The sequence below is a fragment of the Penaeus chinensis genome, chromosome 19, assembly GCF_019202785.1.
Source record: "Penaeus chinensis breed Huanghai No. 1 chromosome 19, ASM1920278v2, whole genome shotgun sequence".
NCBI classification, from domain to species: domain Eukaryota; kingdom Metazoa; phylum Arthropoda; class Malacostraca; order Decapoda; family Penaeidae; genus Penaeus; species Penaeus chinensis.
Genome location: NC_061837.1, coordinates 23,320,436 through 23,323,285, shown reverse-complemented (window position 1 = coordinate 23,323,285; position 2,850 = coordinate 23,320,436). Strand labels below are relative to the sequence as shown.

The 2,850-nt window shown below is 37.1% G+C and overlaps 1 protein-coding gene across 2 annotated transcripts in view; it reads left to right on the top strand.

Annotated features, from left to right (window-relative positions):
* LOC125035400 overlaps nucleotides 1–2,431 on the top strand; it is a 6,114-nt gene extending 3,683 nt beyond the window's left edge. Inside the window, exons 2-6 of one of the 2 annotated variants that reach the window (XM_047627770.1) lie at nucleotides 1–258; nucleotides 609–685; nucleotides 1,347–1,494; nucleotides 1,899–2,035; nucleotides 2,215–2,431. The exon at nucleotides 1–258 is cut by the window's left edge and continues 359 nt beyond it. In XM_047627770.1, coding sequence (XP_047483726.1) covers nucleotides 1–258; nucleotides 609–685; nucleotides 1,347–1,494; nucleotides 1,899–2,035; nucleotides 2,215–2,244 — 650 coding nt within the window. In that variant the 3' untranslated portion in view covers nucleotides 2,245–2,431. Of the gene's footprint in view, nucleotides 259–608; nucleotides 686–1,346; nucleotides 1,512–1,898; nucleotides 2,036–2,214 lie in introns of both variants that reach the window. The other variant, XM_047627769.1, reaches the window with a different exon arrangement.
* Nucleotides 2,432–2,850: the final 419 nt, after the last annotated feature.

The following is a 2,850-nucleotide window of genomic DNA, read 5'->3' as shown; positions in this document are numbered from 1 at the left end:
TCCCGGTCAAGGCGTTTGCGCACCAAGAACCTGCTAATCCTCTGGGTGAAGGGGACGCCGCGGACTCTCCCGAGAACCCCTTGCAGAGCGCGAAAGGAAATGCAATGATCAAGGAAATTGCTAATATCTCTCGGGGCAAGCAGAGCGGGGAGACCTCTGGCCTGCGAGCCAAAGGGAAACCGGGGGAGATCCAGGTAGAGTCAGCTGATTCCACCGCGCCGGATGCTGCATCTTCGGTGGTCCTTGCAGCTGATCCCGGTTAGTGAATATATTTTCCAATCATTTGTTACGACTATTATTTCCAATTTACTTGTGTATTTTCCATCTCTGACTATTCATTTCATTAGTCAGCTGTCAGGTTCTTTATTATAATGAATTCGCATGACCAATCTCACAAACATGGTTGAGTTCTATAGAGACATGACTGGGTTCTTTAAGTTCAACATCATTCAACCATACTGCTAATTACAATATAATGATAAAGTTCCCCTTAGCACTTTACTAATCAGTTCTTCCCTGTCACATCACTGTCACAAAAAGGAGAAATCACATTATTAAGTAATTTGATTAAATTATAAATATCTGAGTAAGATTTTAATCTCTCACAGACCTACCGGATCCACCAGAGACAAGCACCTCGAAGGTGGCTTGTGGTCCGGTGCTGACGCGGATCAGAGACAGTATTGTGAGTGGTCTTTGTTGTTCTTAGGGTCATTGTGATCACTATTGTTATCATTATTGTTGTTGTTGTTGTTGTTGTTAGTGCTACTATTATCTTCATTAATATTATTATTATTATTATTATTATTATTATTATTACTAGTATTATTATCTTTATCATCATCATCATTAATAACGTCGTATCATCAATATCATAACCTTTATCACTTCATTGTCGTCACTATTCTTATTAATATCATTATGATATTGATTATTATTATTATTATTATTATTATTATTATTATTATTATTATTATTGCTGTTGTTGTTGTTGTTTTGTTACTATTATTATTGTTATTACTATTATTATTATTATTATCATTATTATTATTATTATTATCATTTTTATTGTTATCATCATCATCATCATCATCATCATCATCATCATCATCATCATCATTATCATTTTCATTATCATTATTATTATCACTAATATTCTTCTTTTATATTCCATCATTGTTACTATCAATATGATTATTATTGTTGTTGTTACTATCAGTCTTGCTATGTATACGATTACTTCTGTTATAGTTGATCAACTACCTGGCTGGCGAGTAATAATATTCATACATAATCATCAAGAAAAATACTAACGTACGATTTCCGACTGCATTTTTGGCCCGCAGTGCCCCGGCCACGCAGTGAGAACCCTCCCAAAGTCGCTGTACTTCTCACGTTCTGAGTCGGGGGTGCAGGTGCTGACGAGGGTCGAGCTCCGGCCGGACGTAGCCTTTGGACCTGTGGCGGGACCCTTCGCAGCGCCTCCTTCCCCTGGCAAGGCTACGAGTCAGGCACGCATTCGGACGCAGTTGGACCCTTGCTTGTTTAATCGGCTTCAGGCTCTAATAAACTCTGTGATGATCAGCTCTCTTATGCTGTTATGTTTATTAAAGTCTCTCCCTGTGCCGTTAGAATTATTAAACCATCCTTTCACTAGGTTATCGAGTTTATAATAATTCAGCACGTTTATTACATTCTCTCCCTTTGCTGTTATGTTTAATAAACCAACTCTCGTCCTATTCGATTAACTACATCATGTTCTCCTTTTGCATTTGGATTTCTTAAACCAACCGCTCTTAATATTATTAGTTTTCTTAAACCATGCTCTCCTTATGCTCTACCGTTTATTAAACCTATCAGTCCCTCTGCTCTTACCTCCTCCCTTTCGCCCTCTGCAGCCCGGCGCAGGCAACGATGGGAATGCCACGAACTGGATGTCCTTCGTCAGGAAAACCTCCGACAAGGCCCTTGCCAATCTCCAGTTTTGCTTCATTCGAGGCAAGATGTATTACCGAGTCAGCCGTCTGGTCCCAAGGCAAGAGAGATGTCGTTAATCGTTGCAAATTGAATGATATTACAGTTGAACTTGAAATTACTTGGTTATTTTTCATTACAGTAGACATGACTTAAGAGTACAAGCGTGAACACAAAAAGGGCTGTACTTGCTTCACGGAATTGGGTATGCATTAAATTAACGGATTCTTTGCTTCACAGGAATTCAGAATTGATCCTACTACTCAATGATCATTGAGAACTGGGGACGCAAGGAGGCTTCCGGTGAAGATTACGGACGCTAGCTTAAATCTGTGCACACACAAACTAACAACACGCACGCGCACGCACACAGACACACAGACACACAGACACACAGACACACAGACACAGACACACACACACACACACACACACACACACACACACACACACACACACACACACACACACACACACACACACACACACACACACACACACACACACACACACACACATATATACATATTTATGTATGCATTCATATTTGTACTTTATATATATATATATTATATATATATATATATATATATATATATATATACACAATATATGTATGTGTATATATATATGTATACATACATACATATATATATATATATATATATATATATATGTGTAAACATTTGTATATACATGTATATTATATATATAATATATATATATATATATATATATATATACACATACATACATATACATACATACATACATACTTTCAAGAAGAGCAGAGGCATGAGTTCTTATTTTTCATTTAAACAGATCCTGCAATTTTTTTTGTGAATAATAGAATGTTGTTCCAATGTGTGTATTTAG